The sequence below is a fragment of the Helianthus annuus genome, chromosome 8, assembly GCF_002127325.2.
Source record: "Helianthus annuus cultivar XRQ/B chromosome 8, HanXRQr2.0-SUNRISE, whole genome shotgun sequence".
In the NCBI taxonomy this organism is placed as follows: Eukaryota; Viridiplantae; Streptophyta; class Magnoliopsida; order Asterales; family Asteraceae; genus Helianthus; species Helianthus annuus.
The window spans coordinates 48,708,469-48,736,296 of NC_035440.2; the positions used below are offsets into that span (position 1 = coordinate 48,708,469).

The following is a 27,828-nucleotide window of genomic DNA, read 5'->3' on the forward strand; positions in this document are numbered from 1 at the left end:
ATCAATCTTGGATCCCGAGACTACTACACACACTCTAAGATGGATGATGGTGGTAGACGTGGGTTGTGATGATGGTGGAGTGTGGGTGAAGTGGGAGAGAGGTGGTTTGCCAAGGGATGCTTTTGAAGTGAACCAAGCACCTCTATTTATAGCCTGCACAGAAGCCCGGACACGGCCCCGTGTCCATCCACTTTCTCTTTCTTCATTAATTGCAGTTTGTCCGTATTAGCTGCACACGCCCCCGTGTCCGCTGGGCATGGCCCCGTGTGCAGAATCGTATCTGTACTATCAAGATTTCCTTGGATTCTGCGAATCTTAGTGTTGACCACGGGCGCCGTGTTGAGCTGGGCACGCCCCCCGTGTTGGGAAATAGAAGCGTCTACAACTTTGTCTTTTCTGCAGACACTTGAGCACGCCCCCGTGTCCGCTAGGCACGGGGCCGTGTTCATCCTTCTGATCTCTTGTTTTTGCTTGGGAAGATGCTGTCGAGGGGTCGGGCATGCCACGTTTATTCCTTTTCTTGTATTTATGTTAGATTTAGCTGCATTTTTGCTTCTTTTGTTCATTTACGCTCATTTAATCCTGAAAATACAAAAGGAAGACAAAAGCACACTTTTTCCAACATTAGTACTAAAAAAGGGTTAGTTTTATGCCTCGTTTGATGTAATTTATATGTTGCATTTTACACACATCACAAGTCTTTGCAGCCAGCGGACTCTTCTTGGAGAAAGCGGTATGAAATGCCAACCTCTATCATCCCGGATCGTAATCCGCATATAGCGTCTGATTTGTGGTAGGCGATGCACAAATCTTCCGACTCACATCTAAACATGAAAACTGTTTATCACACCTTCGGACAGATGGTCAGAATAAGCGGACCAACCAGACACTCGAAGACATGCTGCGAGCATGTGTGACTTACTTGGGTACAAGTTAAGACATTTACCTTTGGTAGAATTTCACTGCAACGACTACCATCCTAGTATTCAGGCCGCACCATTCGAGGCATTACATGGACGACAATGCCGACCACTTTGTTGGGCTGAGGTGGGTGACAGCCTAATCACAGACCCAGGGCTTGTGCTTGAAACTCATGAGAGGATTGATGAAAATGCAAATCGTATGGCGGCAACGCGTGACCGCCAGAAAAGCTGATAAGCTTAGGAAACACTGAGAGTTCGCTGCAGGCGAGCGAGTCATGTTGAAAGACTCACCCTGGGAGGGTGTGGTACGCTTTGGGAAGCGTGGCAAGCTTAATTTACGTTACGCCATTCAAAATTCTGGGAAGAATCGGTAACATGGCCTACAAACTCGAGTTACCTGACGATTTGGGTAATGTTCACGATGTCATTTATGTCTCGAATCTATAGAAGCGTTTGTCCGATGAAACACTCGTGATACCCTTATCAGCGCCTAAGATTAACGACAAGTTGCAGTTATCGAGGAACCTATTGAAAACATGGACCAGGAAGTCAAGGTTCGTTAACATAGTCGAATTCCAATCGCGAGAGTTCGTTGGAACCCAAGACGTGGAACGGAGTTTACATGAGAACGCAAAGACCAGATGAAGCTCTAGTATCCTCGATTGTTCAAACGGTTGAATCAACTTCTGATGTCATTGGCGAATTTCGGGACGAAATTCCCTTTCAAGTTGGGGGTGATGTGGCACCCGAGGAAAATCCACAGTCATCCTGATCTAAAACCTTGCCGTTTTTGGGTTACTTGTCAAATTTCGGGACGAAATTTCTTTCAAGTTGGTGATGATGTGACAACCTGAGATATCAAGGTCTTTATTCTATGCATCACTTGTTTCGCAATCTTGGTTTCACAGTTCATCTTACGTTGTATAATGTGCACGATATTTGAATGATTAAAATATTGTTATGTCTGGTTGTTGCATGTAAATGTAGGCGTTGTTTAAGGTGTAATGTCTAGACCTAGCATGATACCATACTTGATTCATGAAAAACCCATGTCGACGAAGCTTATGTCGACGAAACTTATGCAGACGAAGCTTAGGCCGACGAAGAATTAGGATTCTTCGCCCGGACACCCTCTGACGAAGTATAGTTCTTCGTCAGGAGATCCTTCGCCGAAAAGGGCCTCGGCCTAGGGTGGTTCGCTGCCCAACTGTCATGTTGTTGGTATAACCCCCTCGTAATCAGTAGATGTAAACACAAAACCCTAAAGTCCTCTCTTCCTATCCTCTGTGCGACGGCAGTTTAGGGAATCTCGAAGCCTTTCTATCTCGATTTAGCTAAACACTTCGGTCTCACGGTTAGTGAGATATTGATTGATTTATTTGCGCCTTCTTGTGTTACTTGTATGAAATTAAAATGGTATTGTTGCTTGATGTTGTGTTAAGTTATGTTCTTGCATGAGATCGTATCTAGGGTTGTATGTTCATAAGAATTATCGATGAGATCACTTGGGTCTAATCTAAAGAAACGATCGTTATTGAATGCTCACAAAACAATCCGGTTAGTCGCATCTTGTGTTGATCAGATTTGGATTATTGGGTCGGTATATTAATAATCCTGATCATATATGGTTATTATATGATGTAAGGCACGTATGTTGATGTAGTATCGTGGTGTTATTAGTTTTGATGATGAACAACAAATAGGGTTGTTTGAATGTGTAAAATAATGGTTGATTGATCCTATAATTGTGCCAAAGATTGTTAACTGTTGTTACGGAATTAAAGAAAGTGTAACCGTCTGTTGAAGGTGCGACGAAGGACTTATCTGACGAAGAACCTAGATCGACGAAGACCTGATTCTTCGTTGACTACTCCTTGACGAACCTCCATGATTCTTCGTCACACTCGTCCTCGACGAAGAATCACACTTCGCCATAATCATTTTCGGCGAAGAATAGTTCTTCGCCGAGAGGGTCTTTCGTCGTGTAAATGGACATAATAGTTTAACAGTAAGATGCATATGATGATGAATGGTTCTGTTTAAACAACTGTGTGTGTTGCATGTTAACAATATCTACTAGAAAAGAGGAACTTGACTTGACTCGTGTGGGTAACCAATTTGCCTATTGAATGTTATTATGTGACATGCACATGGGATGTGGACTTGTATGCGATGGAGTACTTGCTATGTGTGATATGATGATCTGTGAGATGAATGCAAACTGTGAAAATACGTGAATTACTTGATTACAAAACTGATTTCATTGGTAACTACGGTAGGGTTTGGGTTGACCAACTTGGACGGGTAACTTAACATACCGAGCAAATCTAAGGTGAGTTCACTTCTCTCAATACAAGCATGCGTCCGGTGGGGACAATCAAACAAGCAAACAGATAAACGGATTTTCATAAACCCATATCTTTGTAGGGGATATGAGGCAGTTTTCATAAACGCACATCCTTATAGGGGATATGAGGCAGTTTTCACAAACCCATATCCTTGTAGGGGATATGAGGCGGTTTTCAGTAAATGTTGATGTTGTATAATACACTCACTTTCTATCACTTAAGTCCCATCATACTACCGAATGACCAATGTTTGATAGAGCATTAGAGAAGGGCAAAGAGGAGCCGTCTGCAGTATCAAGTTATTATCAACATAACATAAGTCAATACTTGGTAACAAACGGTCATACAAACTGTGAACTCACCAGCGTTGTCTAATACACTTTTCTGCATGCTTGCAGGCTTATAGGTACATGTCGTTGGAACTTGCTGTCTGGGATGCTGGAGTGGTCATGGGTCGATTTGCATGGGATCATTAGACACGTCTAATGGCTTTTATACACTTAGGTTATGAAACTCTTAATTATTGTAGTATGCTTCCGTTGAAATGTAAACAATGTTTTGTAACGCTTATTTTAATAAATGAAAGTTTTATTTGAAATAATGTTATCAGTTAAATATGATTGGTGGCTAGATTCTGGTACGTCACACGCCTCGCGGGGGTTTCCGCATGTGGTATTTTGGGGGTGTGACATAAATAGTATACTATTGCCAGGTTCTCTCCAACCAAGGTTAGGGTGGTTACGCCAGCCTTGGTTGTAGGTACCTATCGGGGGACCTGACGGCCTAGGTTTATTATCAATGTAGTTTACCGTTTCTGGTTGATTATCCATTTCTTTCATACAACTCCAATTTTCATGTGGCCCACCACACCCTTCACAAGCCATAACCGAGGCCGTTTTTGCCATTTCTAACTTTTTGATTTTCGAAGAAAGGGCCTCGATTTGGGCTTGTAAAGGAGTGCTTTCATCAACCTTATGGGCGCCCGGGGCAATAGATTTAGTGCCTCGGGGAGTGTGCCACTGAAAATTGTTTTGAGCAATTTCCTCAATTTGATTATAAATTTCATTTGGGCGGCGATTACCTAGAAGTCCCCCGGAGCTAGAGTCAAGTGTTTGTCTCGTGTGTGGCAACAACCCATTATAGAAAGTGGATACTTGTTGCCATACCGCAAGACCATGATGAGGACACTTTCTTAGTAGCTCCTCGAACCTTTCCCAAGTTTCATATAAGGATTCCCCATCTTCTTGTGAGTATGTATTAATTTCAGTCATTAATTTAGACGTTTTAGAAGGAGGGAAATACTTATACAGAAACTTTTGGGCTAGTTCATCCCAGGTGTTTACCGAACCAACTGGGAGGGTGTTAAGCAAAGCCTTAGCTCGGTCTTTTAGTGAAAATGGAAACATTCGGAGGTGGATGGCATCGTTTGATGCTCCGTTGATCCGAAAGATATCACATATTTCCAAAAAGTTGGTAATATGTAAACGGGGATCTTCGTCTGCAAGCCCGTGGAAAGTTACGGAGTTTTGGAGCATTTGGATCAAATGCGGCCGAAGTTCGAAATTGTTGGCATCGACATTCGGTGCATTGATAGCGGCACCAAGATTACCTACTGTGGGTCGTAGGTAATCCATGAGGGTACGCTGATCCGCCATTGGAAGTGGGTCCCCCGAAACCTTCTTTTGGTTTTTAGCTTTAAGTCTTTTTCTTAGAAAGCGTTCGGGTTCGTCCAGAGGTTCTTTTATGTCTCTGCTGGAACTGGAGCTCATACGCCAGTAACGATGCTGGGCACGGCCCGTGTCCGACCAGGCATGGCCCCGTGCTGAGCTCTACAGAAACTGAAAATCTAAGAAAAATCCTAAAAAAACAGAAAAATAAGAAAAACGATTAGGCCGTTGATTTCTAACTTTCTTAAAATTCTTGTATCCCCGGCAGCGGCGCCAAAAACTTGATGTGTGCGGTGTGTTATATAATTTTAATTATATTTTTAGCCCTTTTTAACACTTTAGTCAAGTTTTAAATTTATAAACACGATATTCTACTAACACTAAACATACATATGGGCAAGTGCACCCATCGTGAGCGTAGTATAGTGTTGGTAAGATACCGAGGTCGTCCAAGACACAAGAGCTTTTAATACAGGTTTATCCTCAACGTCTAATCAAATAAAAAATTTAGAAAAAGGTTTAAACATGAAAATAAAAACTAAAAATGCTGAAAATAAAAATAAAATAAAAACAGATAGACAAGATGAATCACTTGGATCCGACTCGCGTTTAGTGTAACCTTTGATGATTTCAGCGCTTTTGCACTTTTTAAGAGATTATCTTAGTTATAGTAGTAGGCCCCTCTTTTGAAGTTGACGTTACTCTCAACCCAGTAGTTTGAGTCAGCAAGGATACATTCCTAAAGGGTCGGAATATTGAAAGATAATTAATTAAGTTATTAATGCGTAATGTGGTAGGCCCCTCTTTTGAAGGTGACATTACCCTCGGGGTATTGAGGGAGGTCATAGTAAGCTTGACCCAGGTCTTTGCATGATCTATACACTGAACAAGGCAAGAATCTTACCAAACCATTCCCTTAACCCTCGACCAGGTAGCCAACATATCTCTATATAGATCGTAGAGATATGAATGGTGTAAATCTTTTATTTTATATAGACAGTAAAATAACGCCAAGACACCACGGACAAATGATAAGGAAGTTTCACATTCAACATAAGAAACTAGTTATTAAAGTCATTAATACAAAATCAATTAAAAAGTGCGAAAAGATTAAAAAACAAAAGTATTACACTAAATGCTTGTCTTCACCAAGTGATGTAAGAGACTTAGGCAAACATGGCATTTGATTGTCAAGAACTCTTACTATCAATCTTGGATCCCGAGACTACTACACACACTCTAAGATGGATGATGGTGGTAGACGTGGGTTGTGATGATGGTGGAGTGTGGGTGAAGTGGGAGAGAGGTGGTTTGCCAAGGGATGCTTTTGAAGTGAACCAAGCACCTCTATTTATAGCCTGCACAGAAGCCCGGACACGGCCCCGTGTCCATCCACTTTCTCTTTCTTCATTAATTGCAGTTTGTCCGTATTAGCTGCACACGCCCCCGTGTCCGCTGGGCATGGCCCCGTGTGCAGAATCGTATCTGTACTATCAAGATTTCCTTGGATTCTGCGAATCTTAGTGTTGACCACGGGCGCCGTGTTGAGCTGGGCACGCCCCCCGTGTTGGGAAATAGAAGCGTCTACAACTTTGTCTTTTCTGCAGACACTTGAGCACGCCCCCGTGTCCGCTAGGCACGGGGCCGTGTTCATCCTTCTGATCTCTTGTTTTTGCTTGGGAAGATGCTGTCGAGGGGTCGGGCATGCCACGTTTATTCCTTTTCTTGTATTTATGTTAGATTTAGCTGCATTTTTGCTTCTTTTGTTCATTTACGCTCATTTAATCCTGAAAATACAAAAGGAAGACAAAAGCACACTTTTTCCAACATTAGTACTAAAAAAGGGTTAGTTTTATGCCTCGTTTGATGTAATTTATATGTTGCATTTTACACACATCACAAGTCTTTGCAGCCAGCGGACTCTTCTTGGAGAAAGCGGTATGAAATGCCAACCTCTATCATCCCGGATCGTAATCCGCATATAGCGTCTGATTTGTGGTAGGCGATGCACAAATCTTCCGACTCACATCTAAACATGAAAACTGTTTATCACACCTTCGGACAGATGGTCAGAATAAGCGGACCAACCAGACACTCGAAGACATGCTGCGAGCATGTGTGACTTACTTGGGTACAAGTTGAGACATTTACCTTTGGTAGAATTTCACTGCAACGACTACCATCCTAGTATTCAGGCCGCACCATTCGAGGCATTACATGGACGACAATGCCGACCACTTTGTTGGGCTGAGGTGGGTGACAGCCTAATCACAGACCCAGGGCTTGTGCTTGAAACTCATGAGAGGATTGATGAAAATGCAAATCGTATGGCGGCAACGCGTGACCGCCAGAAAAGCTGATAAGCTTAGGAAACACTGAGAGTTCGCTGCAGGCGAGCGAGTCATGTTGAAAGACTCACCCTGGGAGGGTGTGGTACGCTTTGGGAAGCGTGGCAAGCTTAATTTACGTTACGCCATTCAAAATTCTGGGAAGAATCGGTAACATGGCCTACAAACTCGAGTTACCTGACGATTTGGGTAATGTTCACGATGTCATTTATGTCTCGAATCTATAGAAGCGTTTGTCCGATGAAACACTCGTGATACCCTTATCAGCGCCTAAGATTAACGACAAGTTGCAGTTATCGAGGAACCTATTGAAAACATGGACCAGGAAGTCAAGGTTCGTTAACATAGTCGAATTCCAATCGCGAGAGTTCGTTGGAACCCAAGACGTGGAACGGAGTTTACATGAGAACGCAAAGACCAGATGAAGCTCTAGTATCCTCGATTGTTCAAACGGTTGAATCAACTTCTGATGTCATTGGCGAATTTCGGGACGAAATTCCCTTTCAAGTTGGGGGTGATGTGGCACCCGAGGAAAATCCACAGTCATCCTGATCTAAAACCTTGCCGTTTTTGGGTTACTTGTCAAATTTCGGGACGAAATTTCTTTCAAGTTGGTGATGATGTGACAACCTGAGATATCAAGGTCTTTATTCTATGCATCACTTGTTTCGCAATCTTGGTTTCACAGTTCATCTTACGTTGTATAATGTGCACGATATTTGAATGATTAAAAATATTGTTATGTCTGGTTGTTGCATGTAAATGTAGGCGTTGTTTAAGGTGTAATGTCTAGACCTAGCATGATACCATACTTGATTCATGAAAAACCCATGTCGACGAAGCTTATGTCGACGAAACTTATGCAGACGAAGCTTAGGCCGACGAAGAATTAGGATTCTTCGCCCGGACACCCTCTGACGAAGTATAGTTCTTCGTCAGGAGATCCTTCGCCGAAAAGGGCCTCGGCCTAGGGTGGTTCGCTGCCCAACTGTCATGTTGTTGGTATAACCCCCTCGTAATCAGTAGATGTAAACACAAAACCCTAAAGTCCTCTCTTCCTATCCTCTGTGTGACGGCAGTTTAGGGAATCTCGAAGCCTTTCTATCTCGATTTAGCTAAACACTTCGGTATCACGGTTAGTGAGATATTGATTGATTTATTTGCGCCTTCTTGTGTTACTTGTATCAAATTAAAATGGTATTGTTGCTTGATGTTGTGTTAAGTTATGTTCTTGCATGAGATCGTATCTAGGGTTGTATGTTCATAAGAATTATCGATGAGATCACTTGGGTCTAATCTAAAGAAACGATCGTTATTGAATGCTCACAAAACAACCCGGTTAGTCGCATCTTGTGTTGATCAGATTTGGATTATTAGGTCGGTATATTAATAATCCTGATCATATATGGTTATTATATGATGTAAGGCACGTATGTTGATGTAGTATCGTGGTGTTATTAGTTTTGATGATGAACAACAAATAGGGTTGTTTGAATGTGTAAAATAATGGTTGATTGATCCTATAATTGTGCCAAAGATTGTTAACTGTTGTTACGGAATTAAAGAAAGTGTAACCGTCTGTTGAAGGTGCGACGAAGGACTTATCTGACGAAGAACCTAGATCGACGAAGACCTGATTCTTCGTTGACTACTCCTTGACGAACCTCCATGATTCTTCGTCACACTCGTCCTCGACGAAGAATCACACTTCGCCATAATCATTTTCGGCGAAGAATAGTTCTTCGCCGAGAGGGTCTTTCGTCGTGTAAATGGACATAATAGTTTAACAGTAAGATGCATATGATGATGAATGGTTCTGTTTAAACAACTGTGTGTTGCATGTTAACAATATCTACTAGAAAAGAGGAACTTGACTTGACTCGTGTGGGTAACCAATTTGCCTGTTGAATGTTATTATGTGACATGCACATGGGATGTGGACTTGTATGCGATGGAGTACTTGCTATGTGTGATATGATGATCTGTGAGATGAATGCAAACTGTGAAAATACGTGAATTACTTGATTACAAAACTGATTTCATTGGTAACTACGGTAGGGTTTGGGTTGACCAACTTGGACGGGTAACTTAACATACCGAGCAAATCTAAGGTGAGTTCACTTCTCTCAATACAAGCATGCGTCCGGTGGGGACAATCAAACAAGCAAACAGATAAACGGATTTTCATAAACCCATATCTTTGTAGGGGATATGAGGCAGTTTTCATAAACGCACATCCTTATAGGGGATATGAGGCAGTTTTCACAAACCCATATCCTTGTAGGGGATATGAGGCGGTTTTCAGTAAATGTTGATGTTGTATAATACACTCACTTTCTATCACTTAAGTCCCATCATACTACCGAATGACCAATGTTTGATAGAGCATTAGAGAAGGGCAAAGAGGAGCCGTCTGCAGTATCAAGTTATTATCAACATAACATAAGTCAATACTTGGTAACAAACGGTCATACAAACTGTGAACTCACCAGCGTTGTCTAATACACTTTTCTGCATGCTTGCAGGCTTATAGGTACATGTCGTTGGAACTTGCTGTCTGGGATGCTGGAGTGGTCATGGGTCGATTTGCATGGGATCATTAGACACGTCTAACGGCTTTTATACACTTAGGTTATGAAACTCTTAATTATTGTAGTATGCTTCCGTTGAAATGTAAACAATGTTTTGTAACGCTTATTTTAATAAATGAAAGTTTTATTTGAAATAATGTTATGAGTTAAATATGATTGGTGGCTAGATTCTGGTACGTCACACGCCTCGCGGGGGTTTCCGCATGTGGTATTTTGGGGGTGTGACATAAACAGTATACATGTATCAACCCATGGGCTTTTGTCATCGTTGTTATCCGGATCATGTATGCTTGCTAAAGAAATCCTTATATGGTTTGAAACAGGCCCTCCGGCCTAGTACCAGCAGTTTACTGATTTTGTCTTGCACATTGGTTTTCAACAGAGCAAATGTGACAATTCTTTTTTTTATTTATCATTATGGACGTGACATTGCCTATCTGCTTATTTATGTCGATGATATAATTCTAACCACGTCACATGATGCGTTACGGGTTATGCTCATGAAGAGATTAGCTGATGAGTTTGATATGAAAGATCTTGGTCCGTTAAGTCATTTTCTAGGCATTACTGTAACTCGTTAACAAAACTGTATGTTTCTATCCCAACAGAGCTATGCTATGGATATCATTGACCGGACATGTATGCACTCATGTAAACCAGTTGCTACACCAGTTGACACAAACTCTAAATTAAGTGCAAACTCAAGTCTCATTTTTGATGACCCTACACGCTACCGTCGTCTTGCTAGGGCTCTACAGTATCTCACATTCATTAGACCTGACATAAGCTATGCAGTCTAGCAGGTTTGTATCCACATGCACTCCCCGCGTATTGATCACTAGAATGCATTGAAACACATTATTCGCTATCTTCAGGGCACGTCCTCTTATGGTCTTACGTTTGGACCATTTACAAATTTCTACCTTCGTGCCTACGCTGATGTAGACTGGGACAGTTACCCTGACACCCGTCGTTCGACATCTGGTTATTGCGTATATCTGGGCTTCAATCTCTTGTCCTGGTCATCGAAACGTTAGGCCGTTGTTTCTAGATCTAGTGCCGAGGCCGGGTACAGGGGCATTGCGAATGTAGTGGCTGAGCTATGCTGGTTACGGAACTTTCTATTCGAGTTACATCGTCCATTACCAAAAGCTAGCATCGTCTATTGTGATAATATCAGTGCTGTGTATCTCTCTGGTAATCCGGTTCAATATCAATGTACCAAACACATTGAACTGGACATTCATTTTGTTCGTGATTTGGTGCAACATGGTATTGTTTGTGTTCTTCACATCCCTTCACGCTACCAGATAGCAGATATCTTCACCAAAGGTCTCCATTGAGTTATGTTTGATGATTTCAGATACAGTCTCAGCATTCGGGCTCCTCTCGCTTCGACTGCGGGGTGTAATAGACTACCGACTTATAGAGTTGTAAAGATATTATGATTATTTTAGCCTATTGTATTATATATAGATTATTGAATTAATGAGAATCATGGGAGTTTACCATTCTATCAATAAGCAACCAATACCGTTAAGTAAACAAATCTAGAATTAAACGTTAGCTTTAACTATAACAAGGTAAAAGAAAAAAATAATAAAATTTGTTACCTATGATATTGAAGGGTTAATATAGATCATGTAAACATGTCTAAAGTTAACAGTTAACTTTAATTATAATAACGTGAATAAATAATAAATAAAAAAACAACAAAACTAATAAAAATAAACTAAATAAATAATAAATATAACAAAAATAACTAAACTAGTATAAAAAAATTTAACTTTATTGAAGTACTGTTGACAATTCATATTGCTATAGGTATAGAATAATTTATATATTTTTTTACGTTCAAAAACTTTATCGTTAGTTGTCACACGTTAATGATTACAACAATGACATTGTTGGCTTCGGAGCTGTTTGACAATTTCTTAATGGTTAAATGTTGAACCATTAAAAACCGGTATAATGCTTAACCGTTCAGAGGCAAATATCTGATCAGTTCAGATTAGAAGTCATAATCATTCAGACTCAGCATAATGCTTAACCATTCAAAGGCAAATGTCTGAACCATTCAGACATATGCTCATGAAACAAACAGTCTGAACCATTAAGTGTTGAACAAGTAAGAGGTCTGAACCATTAAGAGTCTCATTAAAAGGTAAACAAACAACCCCTTGCAATAGTTCAATAATCAATAATTAAAAGCATAACTAATGGGCTGTTTGTTTAGCTTTTAGTAGGGCTCTTAATGGTTCAGACTGTTTGTTTTGCGAGCAGATGTCTGAATGGTTCAGACATTTGCCTTTGAATGGTTAAGCATTATACCGAGTCTGAATGGTTAAGACCTGTAATCTGAATTGTTCAGACATTTGCCTCTAAACGGTTAAACATTATATTGGCTCTTAATGGTTCAGACCTCTTACTGGTTCAGCACCTAATGATTCAAACCTCTTACTGGTCAACACTTAACCATTCAGAAGTTGGAAAACAACCCCTAAATAAAACCACTCGAAATGCCTTGTTGTCTCGACGAGAATTTTTTTGATTTAAGGGCTAAGAGTAAACTACTTTTTGAGTCCCTGTTTTTAGTAGTATTAACCACTTGAATCCAAAATCAAAAAAATTTAACGCCCTGAGTCCCTGACCGCTCATTTTATAACGTTTTGAGTCAATTTTTTTTAACACTTGTACTTTTGATATTAGACTCAAATTGTTAAAACCACCACAACACATGAACTCAAAACATTATAAAATAAACGGTCAGAGACTCAGAGCGTTAAACTTTTTTATTTTGAACTCAAATAATTAAACCACTAAAAAAACTTTTAAAAAAAAAGTAATTTATTCAAGGGCTAATTTAAATCACTTTTAATGGGTTTATGAATAAGTTTAAGCTGGGCCAAGTCATGAGACCCAACTGAGTTTTTAAAGGGTTTTATGAAAAAATATGGGCCTATATACGAAACAGAGAAAGCAATCACTGATACATTTGAACAAGGGTTTAGGGTTCTTCATACGCCTCTGTCAAGGTGAGCTATTTACTATGTTTTCGTTGATTCGTGTATGAAATCTTCTAATAAGCATTCTTTTATTTTAAGTGTTGCTGTTGCGTTTATTATCTGGAGCTTTTAGAGTTTAAAGCTTCATCGTTTTGTGAATTTATATGGATTATCAATCCGGTATAAATTAATATTGTTAATCTGCTATTCACTGCTGATCTCCATTTAGATTTTTATTTGTTGTTGCTATGCTTTTTCGGTTTTGCTTATGTGTTTTGTTTTTAGGGTTTTGCTGTGATTTCTCTGGGTGTTTAATTTTGTAGAATGACTCATTAAATTAAATAAAGATGAATAAGTTTGATTGTTTCCACTTACAATCTCAGGATTGTTTGTCTGATTGCAAATACCAATTTCTCAAGATTGTTTGTTCATATAGATACTGTACTTGAGGTTAATTCTAACATGTATTAGTTTTATAAAACCCGAAAAATGCTGTTTTATGGGTAGTTTAATTAGTATTTATATTACTTTTAAAGTTCTATATATAAACAAACTAGTAATTGCAAAATATATATTAAAGGCTATGCGTGCGGTTTCTCATTATTCATTTTCCATTTATTTGAATAAATTTACAAAATCACAAAGACACAGAATTTTGTCAAAGAGCTGCTAGCTCCTTGAGGTTTTATAGTTTAGTGAATGGCTATTTGGTTTATCATCTCATCTGATACTTGTTTGAGGTGCGGATATTTTGTGGTAAACGCGCAAGTTGTTACGTTTTCACTTGTAAAAGTTGTTATTTTGTCAACTACGAGAGGCTCGGTGACCTGTTTGCCTTTGTGATTTGTTCTGAAGCTGTTCAATTTTTTGATGTTATGCGAATGTATTTCTTGTTTATTTTTTTGGTAAATCAGATTTGTTGAATGACTTGCTCATTGTATGATTGTAACAGATTACTAAATGGCTATAAAAAAGCCCACTTCCAAGTTGTTGGAGACATTACCAGAAGATCTTGATATGGAACCATCTGAATCTGATCCCGAAACAGAATCAGAAGCGGGTTCAGAATCTGAATCGGAAGGGGACGAGGATGTAAAATTAGCAGAGCCGTCAAAAACCGCCGTATACAACAAAGAAGCCATACTTGATAAACTCGGAGACATCAGTTGGCCCGAGGATGTTGATTGGATGCATAAACTTTCACTCGATATTGACCAAGAACAAGAAGTAGACGTCAACGATGACTTGGCACGTGAGCTTGCTTTCTACACGCAAGCATTAGAAGGCACCCGTCAAGCTTTCGTCAAATTCCAAACCACAGGCCTCCCATTTCTCCGGCCCGATGATTACTATGCCGAAATGGTGAAAACCGACACCCACATGGAGAAAATCAAGGGCCGACTTTTATCCGAAAAGAGAAGAATCGAAGAAGCTGAAGAACGAAGAAAGGCCCGAGAGAACAAGAAGAAAGCGAAAGAAGTGCAAGCCGAGAAACAAAAGGAACGGACCAAACAGAAGAAAGACGAGATAGAGTCCGTTAAGAAATGGAGGAAACAGCGGCAGCAAAGCGGGTTTGCGGGTGGTGAAAAAGACAGTGACATGGGTTTATCGTTTGAAAAAGGGAAAGAGTCAGATACATCTAAGAAGAACAAACGGGCTGGGGTCTCACCGTGGGACCGGTCTGGTGGAAAAGCGAAACAAAGTGGTGGGAAAGACCGAAAAGGCGGGGGTGGTAAGAGGAAAAGCAGAGAGTTTCGGGATTCGAAGTATGGGTTTGGAGGAAAGAAAGGTATGAAAAAACAGAATACAGCTGAAAGCGCTAATGAATTTAAAGGGTTTAACAAAGGCGATTCTTTCCAGAACAAGAAACGAAAGAAGTGATCGTCGTAAGATCATCAGTTTTGGTTCTTTCAGGTCAGATTGTTGTTTTTATTGAATATCCTAAGTTTCAAACCAACATTTGTTTTCATTCCTGTTGCTTTAGTTTTAGTATCATGTATGTTTTGAGCTTCCAAATATTGACATATCTCCCTATTACAAGTCCTGTTTTACTGCAATGTTTTTTTAGTTATTCTATATCTTTGTTCCGGGAAAAGATTCACCTTGGAGTATACATTCATGTTTATTTTGTTAGATATGTAATTAATATTAAATGCTTAGGGGCTGATTGTTTACTTCTTAATTGGGCTCTTAATGGTTCAGACCTCTTACTAGTTCAACACTTAATCGTTTAGACTGTTTGCTTTGCAAGCAGATGTCTGAATATTCCAGACATTTGCTTCTAGATGGTTAAGAATCATACTGAGTCTGAGTGGTTAAGACCTCTAATCTGGATTGGTTACACATTTGCCTCTGAACGGTTAAGCGTTATACTGGCTCTTAATAATTCAGACCTCTTAGGGGCTGTTTGGCAACATCTGAATGGTTAAGTGCTGAACCATTAAGAGGTCTGAACCATTAAGTGCTAAACCAGTAAGAGGTTTGAACCATTAAGAGCCTGTATAATGCTTAACCGTTTAGAGGCAAATGTCTGACCAATTCAGATTAGAGGTCTTAGGGTATGTTTGGCAAAAGTAGCTGGTGGCTGGTAGCTGGAAGCTGTAAGCTGGTAGCTGGTGGCTGGAAGCTGGTAGCTAGTAGCTGTAGCTTTTTAGATATATTTGGTGTTTGGTAGAGTAGCTGGAGCTTTTAATAAAATGTATAAAATGACCAAAATAGACATAACTAAAAATTTAGAAAGTTGGTGCATTAAAAAGTATCCTATTTTTAGAGGTTAAAATAGTCATTTTTCCCTAAAAGCTTGTAGCTCCTTCTAAACGCTACTAGTAGTAGCGTTCAACCAAAAGCTTCAAGCTCCTAACCTAAAAGCTTAAAGCTCCTTCAACCAAACAAGACTTTTTATTGAGTAGGAGCTTTTTCTTAAAAGCTTAAAACTAGAAGCTCCTAAAAGCTTCTAAAAGCTCCATGCCAAACATACCCTTAATCATTCAGACTCTGTATAAATCTTAACCATTCAGAGGCAAATGTCTGAACCATTCAGATATCTGCTCGTGAAACAAACAGTCTGAACCATTAAGTGCTGAACCAGTAAGGGGTCTGAACCATTAAGAGCCTCATTAAGAGGTAAACAAACAGCCCCTTAGGGGCTGTTTGGTAGCCTCTGAATGGTCATTAAGAGGCTACCTCTTAATGGAACCATTAAGAATTTTATCAATGAGAAGGTAGAAGAATGTGACATGTGATGATTTACCATTCAGAGGTTACCTCTTAACCATTCAGACTTGAGGTTACCTCTTATTCATTCAGAGGTTTTAAATCATTAAGATGTAGCATCTGAATGGTCATTAAGAGGCTACCAAACAGCCTCTTACTCTTACTGGTTCTACACTTAATGGTTCAGACCTATTCAACACTTAACCATTCAGAAGTTGCCAAACAGCCCCTGCCCCTTAATACTGGTTTTATGTTTAGAATGGATATAATACGGCAAGAAAAATAAGTGCTCTATTGATGTTAAAAACTAGAGTTTCTAATATGGCGGGTTGGGTAACGGGTTGATTTGGGTCTCTTATAGTATAATAATAATTAGTGTTATCATGATTGGAAAAAAACAATTATCTTGAAAATAATTTTGGAGTTTATGTGAGTTAAAACTAGTTTTTGGATTTTTTTAATACTCTTTTAAGCCATAAATTGGATTTTGTTGTATTTTTCGTTTATCTACAACGAGTAAAAAATTAAATTTGTATCACCTGTTTGGAAATTTTTGAATTTTAGTAAGTTAAATTTTGTACATTTTATCAACTTGGGTAATCAATTTGGAAATAATCCTAGCTATTAGTAGTAGGCTACATTTTTATGACATCAAGCTCATGCTTGATTTTTGTTGTGTATTTATGAGAATTCTATTGCTGTTAGCCAACAGGTTCATATTATAGATATTTTATGATCCTTTGTGTGGCAATTTTGACCTTTTATTATACGAGTTATGTTTAAAGTGAGTTGAACAAGTCAAAATTATTTAAAACTTACAATTTTTTTTAAATATTTAAAGTGAGTTGAACTTGTCAAAATTATATAAAACTTACAAAAAAACATCATTAAAATTTTAAATATTATTTATTATAATTAAATTGTTAATATATTTTAGAGTTAAATGCCATTTTGGTCCCTGTGATTTGGTCCATTTTGTCAGTTTAGTCCAAATGTTTCATTTTTCACATGTGGGTCCAAATAGGTTTCACCATTACCATTTTAGTCCACTGGGTTAACTTCATCAATTATATTTGTTAACGAGAAAGGCAATTCAGTCATTTTATATGGCCGAATTGCGCTTCTCGTTAACAAAAAAAATGGATGTAGTTAACTCAGTGGACTAAAATGACAACGATGAAACCTTTTTGGACCAACAGACGAAAAATGAAACATTTGAACTAAACTGACAAAATGACTCAAACCACAGGGACGAAAATGACATTTAACTCTATTTTTTTTATATCATGATAAGTCATATACAACCAATCAGCTCTTTTAATGTTATAGTTTTATAATATAATATGGTTGTTAGGAAAACCAATCTGTATTTTTATATTCCAAAGTCAACTACAGATAGCTTTCACACCACACCTCAATCATCCAAAAGCTTACACAGCACACTCTTTTAATTCTCTCATCCTTATAAACTCTTCATCTCTCCCAATTAACCCCAACCCACCTCTCCAACACACACACACCCCACCACCACCACCACCAGCCCACCACCATGTTGGAGTTGATCACAGTTGCTGCTTCAAACCCACACTTGATATTTATTTTCTGTAATTTGATCATAGTCACTCTCATTCTTGTTAGCTTGGAACCCACATCAAATTCTGATCATAACCACACCGCCACTCCAATCCCACCGCCACCACCACCACCACCATCGCGGTTTGCCACTAACAAAAACAAAAGTTTTGAAACAACCACTCTAGTGAGTCGGACTACACCGCTTCAAGAGGTTTCCACCAATGTGCTGATAGATGTTGACCAAGTTTCTGATGATTGCAATTTATCGGTCGAAGAACATGAGGAATTGCAGGACGATGAGCTCAGAAGAAGAGTGGAAGAATTCATTGAAAAGGTTAATAGAGGTTGGAAGGCTGAGAATTCGAGTTCAGCTCTTGGTTCTTTGACTAATTAAGGTTTCTTCTTTCATGGGTCAAAGTCAAACAAGAACCAATCCTATCAGGTTGTTTGGATAGATATAAGGAATGTACATGAGTTGGTTTGAATCTGGTTGGAACCGGGCTAGATATGATAACAAGTTTTGGTTGTTAGTTACGTTCGTGTTAAAGGGGGTATTCGTTTCAATATTCAACAATATGCTGAGAACTATGAGAGATTTATAATGTTATATAACCGTGTGTGTAACATATTCAAAGCAACATGCGCAAATAGGTTATGCAAATATTGCGGATTTAAACTTGAAACAACAATCAGCTTCTTCTTGTAAAATATGTTAAAAATAAATAAGAGTTAAATGTCATTTTAGTCTCTATGGTTTGGGTCATTTTACCATTTAGTCCAAAGGTTTCATTTTTCACATGTGGATCCAAAAAGGTTTCACCGTTGCCATTTTAGTCCACTAGGTTAATTTCATCCATTATTTCTGTTAACGAGAAGGGTAATTCCGTTATTTTATATGGTGAATTGCTCTTTTAGTTAACAGAATTACATATAAAATGATCGAATTGTCATTCTCGTTAATAGAAATAATGGATGAAGTTAACTCAGTGGACTAAAATGGCAACGGTGAAACCTTTTTGAACCCACATGCGAAAAATGAAACATTTGAACTAAACTGACAAAACGATACAAATCACATGGACTAAAATGATATTATTACATATATCAAATGACAACACCACTTTGCTACAGTGGTGTTGTCGTTATTGTTTTCCTTTTTTTTTCTTTTTCTTTCTTTCTTTTCTTTTTGTGGCTTTTTTTTTGTTTTTCACTTTTACCCTTTAACTTTCAGCATTGACTCTTGCAACCCCTTTAACTTTGTAAATACTTTTTAATCGAGTTTACGTCTTTATTTTTATTTACGTGTCGATATAAATTTAAGTTGATTTACATTTCGACATGCTTTTTTTTTGTGTTTATTTACGATTTTGCCTCCAGTATAAAATTCGTTTTAATATTTTTTTAGAAGACTATGGTAGTGTTTTGTTTTAATTGGTTGGCTCGATTTAATTTTTATTCGTCATGCCAAGCGGTAGTTTTTCCATCGTTTTAGTTTTTTTAGCAAAAGTATGGTAGTATTTTGTTTTACTTTGTTTACTCAATGTATTTTTTTTAGATCGTGTTATAAGTAGTATGTACAAGTAACTAAAACACAGACGTATATGCTATGAGAAAGAAATATTCGGCTTAATGCCCCGCAACACGGGCGGGCAAAACCTAGTTTCACTCAATAAATAAATAAATATAACAAGCAGCGGTTATTTTTTCTTTTGATGGGATACATTAACATTATTAATTTTGGGGGCAGTTGAGTCGCTACATTTCATTATTGGCACGATTAAAGAATATGCTGTTTGGTGGCTAATAATATTATTATTATTTTAAATAAATTGAGAAAGAGTAATTGCATCAGTGGGGTCAATTCCAAACTGCAAAAAACACATACACATGAACAAAAACCCAAATTTAAATCAACATCAAAAAGTAGTTTGTTACTGAATGATGGGAAACCATAATGATATAAGATGTCATATATTTTTTATACAAATATAAAGAAACAGAGCTATGTGACAAAATGTCATTTTAGTTGTTTCCATGAAAAAAAAATCATCTATTTTTTTTTTTTTCTGTTTTAATGTGATATACTTACATATGTGTATCGTTATATAAGAAAAAAAAAATGAAAACTAAGATTCGTGTTTGCTGTGGAGGTGTTCGGGAGTTAATGAATTTTTTAAGTGTGTGATTAACATAGTGAAACACAGTGGCGGAACTAGAAGAAAAATTCAGGGGTATCCTAAAACTTTTTTTTACCGTACATTTATAAAACAAAGCAATTTTTTTACTGTACATTCAGTGGCGGATCATAGATTTTTTTTGTATGAAGTCATTGTAGTGGCGGATCATAGGTTTTTTTGTATGAAGTCATTGTTTTTGAATGCTTTAATTCATACAAGCGAGCGAACATAAAAAATTCCGAGTCGGGTCCCAATCTAAGTTTTTGTATCTACTGATATCATCACGAACTTTAATTTAGTATATTTGTTAAAGTGTTTGATGTTTTTAATACTAAATAATTTTGACAACAAAATATTTTTATACGACGAAAAGTGTCATATGTTATTTACATATTTTTAAAAATAGATGACTTATAATAAAAAATTGTTATAAGTATTAAGTTCTAAATAAAAAAGAATATAATAGACTAACAATTTAGAATACGTAAATCGCCGTTTAGTATTAAAAAGATTTAAGTTATCAAATTTTAATATTTTGGGATATGCTACTTTACAGTTTTCAAGAGAAGAAAAGGATTCACATAAAAACAAAGGGTTTTATCTTTTTGTTTTAAAAACAATAAAACACAGTCTTCTTCTCCGTTGGTCTCTGCAACTCCGGTCGCCTATCTTCTTCCAAATATTTTATTTTTCTTATCCATCTCTCTAATAGTACACTCAGGGGTATCCTAGTATTACATTCGGGGTTATTCGAATACATAAAACTGAGAAATAACATTTTTTTTACATTTCGGCAAAAAGTTGAGCAGTAGCCCGTGCTACGGCTAACACTACACTGGTTCCGCCCCTGGTGAAACATAACCTACAATTCGGTGTTGTAAAAATAACATGCAATAAAGTTTTTGAATGTGACTACATTTGGCTAATGGTACTGCTGTAATCTTGTTCATTGTATTTGGTTTAGTTTGTTGAAAGTGGTAGAGCTCACGAACTAGCAACAATCAATAAATCGATACACCCAGTTACAGAAAGACATAGCTCGAAATATGGTGATGAAATTGTCATATGAATTTCAATTAGATAAAAATGTCAAAAAATAAGAAAAAGGGGCAACTTTACACAAGGATCAACAAAGAAAACTAACATTAGCTATCCGGAACCGTTTTAATACCAATCATACATGATTGTGGAATTATTAAATACTAAGATCAAATGAAGTCTATTGTCCACAATGTTGTCTTTATAACTGTCACGTCAGTTTTTAAATAGAAAAATACACGAAACTAGTACGTGATATACCCTACCCTTATAATCGTTGTAGTAATCAATTACGCATAAACCCTATATCTAATAGCTAGGAGGTACATGAGACAATGGTCGCATATCCATTTTAACTCGCGTATCACACTTAATTCCATCAAACATATGCTTAAATTCAACTTCGACATGATTGTAGTTGCGACCCACCCTTCTTTTGCATATCAACAACATTTAAGTCCTACTAAAGCATTCTTCGTAAATGCATCTTCCACGTGACCTGCTCTTCTGTGTCTCGCATATGGACGACACACATTTATTTGGCTATTTGCTATACAATGTGAATCGGTTGAAACTTTTTCCATATTCAAAAACACATCTTCATGTCTGCTGGGGGATTGTTAGATATCCTATACAAAAGCAGTATAAGAGAGGTTCCTCAGATCACCAAATCAATTGCTGCTAATGGCTAGTTATTACTCAGTAGGTCTTATTTCGAGAAATCTTTTTTATATGTATTTTAAAACTCAAGGATATACTTGTTTTGTTAGATATAAAGAATATGAGGCAAAAAGATGTTAGTCTATGCATGATCATACCTTAAAAATACTTCAAAGTCGAGCTTTATAAATCAGAAAAAAAAAAAAAAAAACTTATAATTTTTTTTATGCAGATCTCATTTCTAGTCGATGATGTTCCGTGTTTGTAGTTTATGTATAAGAGGTAAAAGAAACAACATGCTCTTGCATATCAATTTCATAATTTTCTTTAAAAACAAATATTCATAAGAGTAAATTGCCATTTTAGTCCCTGAGGTTTGACCAAAATTGCCACTTTAGTCCAAATAGTTTTTTTCTTGCCATTTTAGTCCAAATAGTTTTGTTTTCTGCCATTTTAGTCCCTGACTTTTGTCATTTTTTGCCATTTTCATCCAACCCACTAACTCCATTAAAAAAATTTAGTTAACTTAGGTGAATTTTGGTCAAACCACATTTTTCTTTCTTTTTTGCAGGTGCGATGGTATGGGGATGGTGTTGTGGCGGTTTACAGTGAAGATGATGGCGGTGGTTGTTGGTTTTACGATGATGGCGGTGGTGTTGGTTGATGACGTGGGTGGCGGAAAAGTGGCCGGTGGTGGTGAAAATGGTGGGTGGTGATAACAGAAGGTTGTGATGGTGGGTGGTGGGAGGTGGTGGTGGTGGTCGATGAAAATGGCAAAAAAGACAAAAGTTAGGGACTAAAATGACAGAAAACAAAACCATTTGGACGAAAATAGCAAGAAAATAACTATTTGGACTAAAATGACAATTTTGGTCAAACCTCAGGGACTAAAATGGCAATTTACTCTATTGATAATGAATATAAAAATTATTTGTGATCCAATCACCTTAAGAATAAAAGTGGAAATCATTCATTTTCATAAAGTCAGTTAAAATTGACTTCAAACATCATCAATATGTCACCAAAAGCCAATTACAATTGACTTCAAACCAAATCAAAGTATCCTAAACAATTAACCTCATAAAACATCATCAAACTGCAACAACCGCCTTCAAGTGTGTTCTCGGAAGCACAAAACCTGCTCTCCTTTCTTCAAAAGAGTACTCAACAATCTCTTCAGGGATCATCATCTTCTTAATCTGATCCACACCCATTGAAGCTGGTGCAGGTGTCATTGCAGTCTGCATCGGTACAGAAATCGTTGACGGTGTGCATGGTACCATCGGAATCATGTTGGTTTTAGGAGTTCTGTTTTCGTCGTCTGTTGCAGATATTATTAAGGTTTTCGAAGGAGTTGTAAACGGCGTGTTGTTGTTGCTGGTTTGAAAAGTTTTCTGCAACATTTCGTGTTTTCTGTTGAGATCTTCCAGTAAACTTATGTTGGTTTTCGACGATTCTGTTGAGGAAATAGGAGAAAACGGTGTTCGGAAGATCTGTTGCGGCTGTGGTGGTTCGGTTTCGCTGATAGAATGTTTTCTGTTTGCAGGAAGTCCTGCTATGTCCAAACCTCTTCTCCCTAAATAAAAAAAAACATTAAATGTAAATAACAAAAAAAATGACATTATTGTAAAAAAAAGGTAGAACTAGAACTATGTTTACCAGCTGAAAGTCCATCTTCGCGATTATTTAACTGTCGTTCAATCTTTTTTGTATGACGGGTGTTAGGCGTAGCTCTAACAGAGTGAAGATCGGTTTTAGGTGCGTGCATAGCTCCCCCAAGTGATAATCTTCTGTTACTCGGACCACCATAAGACATCCTAGACCCCTTTTTCCCACTTTGTTGCTTCATTGGGCTCGGTTTTGAACCAAACATGGCTTCCTGTTCTGCCATTAACTGTCCTTGAAGTTTCTTCTCGTCCTAAAACACACAAAACAACATTGTAAAGTCTCCGAGATTATGTAAAATAGATCAACGTGTTACTAAACACGACCCAGATTGACCCGTTCATAACATTTTGGATATATCATACCCTTTGTCGTTTTCGCTCTTCCTCTTTTACTTGTCTCAAGATCTTATATTCCTCAAGCATGGAAAGAAGGCGGATCTGCATAGGACAGATTAAATTAAAAAAAAAATTGACAAAAAAAATAAAACATTTTTAAAGATTATTTATGAAATCAAATTTCTTACTCCGTCATAAGTGAAGTCTATGCCTTTCTCATTCTCCCAGGTTATCGTCTTCACAGCTAACGCCTCCACCATTCCTGCTTGAAAAAAAATCAACAAAAAAAAAAAAGATTTGGCAAATATGATCCATTTAATTATGATTTTATCTCAAATGGGTCAAAATTCATTCAAAAGTTAGACTTACCAGGAAGTTTATTGACTAAAGCGCGGGCTTTTTCTGCACGTTTTAGAGTGAGATGGGCACCCCTTCCAGCGTTATAACGATTATCATCCTGGATATAAAAATAAAAAAATATTTTAGTTAAGTATGTATATGGAATAAATAAAAAGATACAAGTAACTAAAAGCAAAGAAAGAAGATATACATTGTTATATTCCTCAAGCCAACACTCTTCTTCACACGCCGAAATCCACTTCTCAACTTTATCGAGTATTTCTTTCCTGCTATATGCTTCTTCTTTAACTTTCCCTATTTGTAGCTCGATTTGTTCTAGAAGACTAGCGGGATCAATAGCTCCTTCATTTAGAAACGCAAAGCATATAATTATGTAATCATATTTGACACAATTATTTATCAAAAGAACGAAAACTTTTGACATAGAGTGTTTAGGGTCGGTCAACCTGACCCGTTTTGATCCGCACAAAGTTTACCCAACACACATTGTATTTTATGAATGGAGGGTTATGTTTATCATATTTTTTTTTTTGTATAAATATCTTGCATAAATATATATATACCAGTTTCAATAGCTTCCATAGCTATCTCCATTGAACTATCAGCTTCCGGAAGTAAGTGAGTCTTTCTACAAATGTCCTCTAACTCCAATCGTTTCTTGAAGACGAGTTCCTTCATTTTGCTCGACTTCAACGCTTCAAGTCGTGAAACCTCAGCCTCAACCTTTAAAGGAGAAAAAACATGTTAATAATCTCCATCTTAAAAAAAAACTCGGTTACACGTTTGAATGATAAATCTAAACGCCGTAATTTATTTACATAATTAATGAACTCGACAGAAAGCAAGTTGGGCTCCGTGATCTCCTGCTCCGTAGCAGCTATGTTGCAGGTAACACTCTGAAACATCTGCTGCTCTTCCACTGGTGTATCCATTAAATTCCATAGCTCTAATAGAGATCTTGCAAGATTTTGAAGCTAACAAAAAGTTGACATATTATAAGTAAACTACAATATAAAATATTTATCAGTTTTTTAATATAGCTATGCTAGAGGTTGTAAGTATAAGTAAATGAATACACTGCAGGTCACATTTGACCCACTAAATTTTTTTAATAAAGCAATTTAAGAGGTTGAAATTGTTTAAATAAACTTCGGGTCAGCCAATTTGACCTGCTCAGTTATTTTAATAAATCAGAGTAACGTAGACGGATGGTCCTGTGGTTTACCTAAAGGGTTATTGGATTTTATCACCTCTTACTATTGGCCGCTGCCACCCCCAACTATCAATTTGACGTCCGTCACCCCCAACTTAACACTTAGAGAGTTAGAGGTGATAGTTGGGGGTGGCAGCGGCCAATAGCCAATAGGTAGAGGTGATAAAATCCAATAACCCTTACCTAAATTTGGGATTTGGTCCTTAACTTTCCAAAAGTACACGGATGGTCCCTGTGGTTTGCACTTTGTAACATATTTAGTCCCTAGCCAACAAATCTAAAGATTTCAGCATGCCCAGGTTAGGGACTAAATGCGTTACAAAGTGCGAACCACAGGGACCATCCATGTGACTTTTGGCAAAGTAGAAGATTAAATGTGTTACAAAGTGCAAACCACCGGGACCATCCGTGTACTTTCAGAAAGCTCGGGACTAAATCCTAAATTTTGGTAACTTTACTCATCAATCTATTTATAAGGTTATTTAAACAAACTTCAGGTCACTTCTGACTCGTTCGACCCGCCCATATGAGCCGTTAGATTTCAAATATAACCATGTACTTACTCGTTGCATTCTCTCAATTTTGACCTCATGTAATTTCCGTATAGCAGCAGCGAGACACCCGATCGCATCATTACTTAGGCTCTTTGTTCCTTCGGTTTCTGCTAAACCAGGATTAATTTCATGAACCGTCTGATTAAAGTCCATTCCAAGCACCAAACACAGTGAATTCAACGTGTTCATGTGGTCTAGAACTTTCTTAATTCGATCACTCTGGATATTTACGAGAAAAATAACAAGTAATTAGCCATTGTAATCAATTTTAAAATGTACTAAAGTTGTAATAAATTTAGTGTTTTAAAGGGTAGAGTTACCTTCTCTTTCTCAAGTGCTTGTAACTGCACATGAAGTTCTTCAAGCTTTCTTAATGATAAATCCGTTTCATCCAAGAGTGTCTTAGCGGAAGTTGTGTAAATTTCCATTTGTATCTTTTGTATCTGTTCTAAAACTTCGATAAACTGATTCTTTCTTTCGGATTTCCTCTTCCTCATTTCTTCTAGTTCCGGAAGAATGGCTCTGAGCTCCGCCTTTAGGCTCTTCGTGTTCTGATCAGACTGCAAAAATAGCCAACACGACCCAGCCCGTTTCAACAAGTATTTTAAAATGACAAATTTAAACCCGCACCGGTTTGATTTGACCCTTTACCCAACCCGCCCAAATCCTTCTTTTTTTTCTAATATTACCTGCCTAATGTGCACGGGCCGCTCACCCATAGCAGAGCATACGGTTGCTAACTCTGCTTCACATTCAGCAATTGCTTTCCTTAGTTGAGCCCGGCTTCTGTTCGCCAAATCGACTTTTCTCCTGTACACCTCGAGACACTCTCTTTCAAGCTCCAACAACATCTTGTCTTTCTCAACATCCGACTCACCGACTTCATCCCAAATTATCTGATTTCATAATTTACATACAAGTTAAGTTACCCTTGTTTAGTTGAAAGCCTAAATACTTAAAAAATGTTTTAATAAATTGAGAACTAAAAGTTTAGAATAATGTTAAAAGAAAGAATACCTGAAGTTCATGAAGAAGAGAACCACAAGTTGTTTCCACTTGCATAAGTGGATCTTTTGTAGGAGTAGACATTCTGAGAGACAACACACTTTTGAATTAATAAACTGAAACCACTTGTAATAAATCTGACACAAACACCATTGGTTGGTTAGATCGTGTACCCGTTTATCTATCAAATTCAACCACTCAACCCGACACCATCGACACCCCCCCCCCCTTTAATTACATTTCACTCACAAGTTATCTTAATTTTGAGAATTTGCCTAAAAAACTTTCAAGATTTGATAAAGTAAATCACTTGAAATGAAAAAAAAAAAAGTTATAAATTTGAAACTGAAAATTGGGTAATTCATCAAACCCTTGTTTTTCTATGGCATTCATTAATTAAACAACAATGTAACATGATTTCGAAGATAATCAACAAGTAAGAATTAAAAGAATAGAGATAAAGACGAAACCCTAAATTCAAATGTAAAATACAAACCTGAATCGGGTAACCCTTATCTTTCTATTGCATTAATTAGTTTAAACAAATGGGGTATACAATTTAACATGAAGTAAGTAAGAATCACGCATAATCAACAAACAAACAAGTAAGAATTAAAAGAATTGAGATAAGAACGAAACCCTAGTGATTCAAATCTGAAACACAAACCTGAATTAGTGTGTGTTTTTATTTTGCAACAGATCGGTGAAGGGTATGAAAAAAGAAACCGAGAGAGTTAGAGAGATAAAGTTGTTTGTGAGAAAAGAAATGAGATTTGAATTTTGAAATGGAAAGAATTCGACCGTTGACAAGAAATTAAATAAATATTAAAGCCGTGAGATCGGAGAAGATTTTGAATTTCAAAACGGAGTGTTTGTCTGTCTCTACCACGGTACCTTTTCGTTTGTCACTAAATTATTATTATTATTTTATAAATAATAATATAATAAATAAAAAAAGAAAGGGGTCAAACGTGGCCCAAAAGCATTAACGTAATCGACTACTGTTGGTCCCAAAAGTGATGGCATGTTGCTTTGGATGATTTCTTATTTTTCCTCCAAAAGTTGTAAAAAATTTGAAATATGTTTGAATTGGTGTTTTAAAAAAGTACAAAATACGAAACTTACATTATATAACAACTTAACTGATA

At 37.4% G+C, this 27,828-nt stretch overlaps 2 protein-coding genes and 1 non-coding gene across 4 annotated transcripts; 2 read left to right on the plus strand and 1 right to left on the minus strand.

The window, feature by feature from the left end:
- The first annotated feature begins 4,441 nt into the window (after positions 1-4,441).
- LOC118481365 lies at positions 4,442-4,548 on the plus strand. Its single transcript, XR_004865572.1, has one exon. It is a non-coding gene; the product is annotated as a small nucleolar RNA R71 (small nucleolar RNA).
- Positions 4,549-12,804: 8,256 nt separating this feature from the next.
- LOC110872853 (probable rRNA-processing protein EBP2 homolog) lies at positions 12,805-14,958 on the plus strand. The gene is made up of 2 exons (XM_022121736.2): positions 12,805-12,912; positions 13,835-14,958. The coding sequence occupies exon 2, from the start codon at positions 13,843-13,845 to the stop codon at positions 14,761-14,763; it is 921 nt and encodes a 306-aa protein (XP_021977428.1). The 5' UTR covers positions 12,805-12,912; positions 13,835-13,842; the 3' UTR covers positions 14,764-14,958.
- Positions 14,959-22,492: 7,534 nt separating this feature from the next.
- Positions 22,493-27,501, minus strand: LOC110872852 (65-kDa microtubule-associated protein 3). Of its 2 annotated transcripts, none has more exons than XM_022121734.2 (13): positions 27,348-27,501; positions 26,693-26,765; positions 26,365-26,571; positions 25,996-26,235; positions 25,685-25,894; positions 24,727-24,882; positions 24,472-24,631; positions 24,099-24,250; positions 23,918-24,005; positions 23,737-23,810; positions 23,576-23,650; positions 23,205-23,463; positions 22,493-23,121 (listed from the first exon to the last, which is right to left on the minus strand). In XM_022121734.2, exons 2-13 carry the CDS (start codon positions 26,762-26,764, stop codon positions 22,637-22,639), a joined length of 2,178 nt encoding a protein of 725 aa, XP_021977426.1. In that variant the 5' UTR covers position 26,765; positions 27,348-27,501; the 3' UTR covers positions 22,493-22,636. The 2 variants fall into 2 exon arrangements, with proteins under 2 accessions (XP_021977426.1, XP_021977427.1); XM_022121735.2 differs by lacking the exon at positions 27,348-27,501 and adding an exon at positions 27,177-27,303.
- Between the last annotated feature and the right edge of the window lie 327 nt (positions 27,502-27,828).

Excerpts from the sequence above, each read along its gene's own strand:
- LOC110872853 (XM_022121736.2), top strand. The coding sequence starts at position 13,843 with ATGGCTATAAAAAAGCCCACTTCCAAGTTGTTGGAGACATTACCAGAA.
- LOC110872852 (XM_022121734.2), bottom strand. The coding sequence starts at position 26,764 with ATGTCTACTCCTACAAAAGATCCACTTATGCAAGTGGAAACAACTTGT. Across the intron at positions 26,572-26,692 it reads CTCTTCTTCATGAACTTCAG|ATAATTTGGGATGAAGTCGG; the intron begins GTATTCTTTCTT and ends TTATGAAATCAG. Across the intron at positions 23,811-23,917 it reads TTTAGTCAATAAACTTCCTG|GAATGGTGGAGGCGTTAGCT; the intron begins GTAAGTCTAACT and ends TTTTTCAAGCAG.